The 1,208-nt window shown below is 31.3% G+C and overlaps 1 protein-coding gene across 2 annotated transcripts in view; it reads right to left on the bottom strand.

The window, feature by feature from the left end:
* Nucleotides 1-1,208, bottom strand: part of LOC106469535 (pancreatic triacylglycerol lipase-like) — a 43,873-nt gene that overhangs the window by 31,133 nt on the left and 11,532 nt on the right. The window contains exon 1 of one of the 2 annotated variants that reach the window (XM_022398073.1): nucleotides 556-650. The exons of the other annotated variant lie outside the window; for it this stretch is intronic. Within the exon in view, the coding sequence (XP_022253781.1) occupies nucleotides 556-604 (49 nt within the window). The 5' untranslated portion in view covers nucleotides 605-650. Of the gene's footprint in view, nucleotides 1-555; nucleotides 651-1,208 lie in introns of those variants that run through there. 2 annotated transcript variants of the gene reach the window in all.

The raw sequence follows: 1,208 nt of genomic DNA, 5'->3' as shown, positions 1-1,208 counted from the left end.
CAATATATATATATATATGGCAGATAATCTATACATAATATATACATATGCGTCCTTGTAGTCCACACACCATACCTGTACATATTTATGTTTCTCTCCATACAGTCATGTTTATAGCATTCAGCGGTAACCCACATTATTTACTTACTTATAATTTGCATGCTTTATAAAAAAAAATCGTCCTTACTCTTCACCACAGTACATCAAGATTCGCGTTTGTTTTTGTTTTTCTTAAAGTGAAGCTAGATACTAAATGTATCAACGAAAAGAAGTTTGGTGTTTATCTGAAAGTATACAATTTAAAGATTGTCACGCCAGCCAAGCTTTACAAATTCATAGTTTACGTTCAGGTGTTCCTTCGTGCATATCCAGTTAGTTTTTAGTGCCCCTGGGAAACGTAAGAGTAAAGTACACATAATAACTCGTTGTTTGTGCTTGTCAGTATCAGCAAGTAATAATTCCGTATAGTGTATTTGCTTTATATATATGTTCATTTTAAAGGAAATTCTAATTATGGCGAACGTAGAAAAAGAAAAGTATTGGAAATGTACTTACATGACGACTTGACTAAAATATTAATGCTGGCTGAGTTTTTGTAACACATATTTTCAGTGCAATGTGGGTTAAAGCTTCCAGTAACACAACTTACAGACGCGGCAGACCATGTAATGCAGACATCAAAACAATATGATTACGTTCAAGGTTAAAGAGGTTACACAGTTTTAGAAATAAAAAGTGGACGACAAGCCAGATGAAGGATGTAGTTAAATCAATTCAAATAAAATAAGCAAGAGGTAGACGAATTTCTATAAAGTAGTAGTAAATATCAATACATGTATATTAATGTCTAAGATATTATTAATGAGATTTATCGTTATAAAACCATCATATGATAAGAAACGAATTATAAGAAATGATAAAAAAACTCTATTATGCTAGGCGTGTTTAGACAGTCTCAAGGGATTTAAGCTAAGTCTAAATCTGAACACCACATATCATCAAGCCACTTAGGATTACTCAAAGGTAAGTCTAACTCTAACTCAGCACACTAAGACTTAGTGTAAAGTTATTTAAAATTATATGTAACTCACCAACCCCATCTGGATGTTTGAATATAAACATTTTATTGTCTAATTTAACTAAAATAATATAGCTAAGAATATAACTACTTGTCACAACTACAATATTGTCTTAATAATGTTGCGTCA

Source organism: Limulus polyphemus, unplaced genomic scaffold (genome assembly GCF_000517525.1).
Source record: "Limulus polyphemus unplaced genomic scaffold, Limulus_polyphemus-2.1.2 Scaffold3535, whole genome shotgun sequence".
Lineage (NCBI taxonomy): Eukaryota > Metazoa > Arthropoda > Merostomata > Xiphosura > Limulidae > Limulus > Limulus polyphemus.
This window is presented reverse-complemented; position numbering and strand designations above follow the sequence as displayed.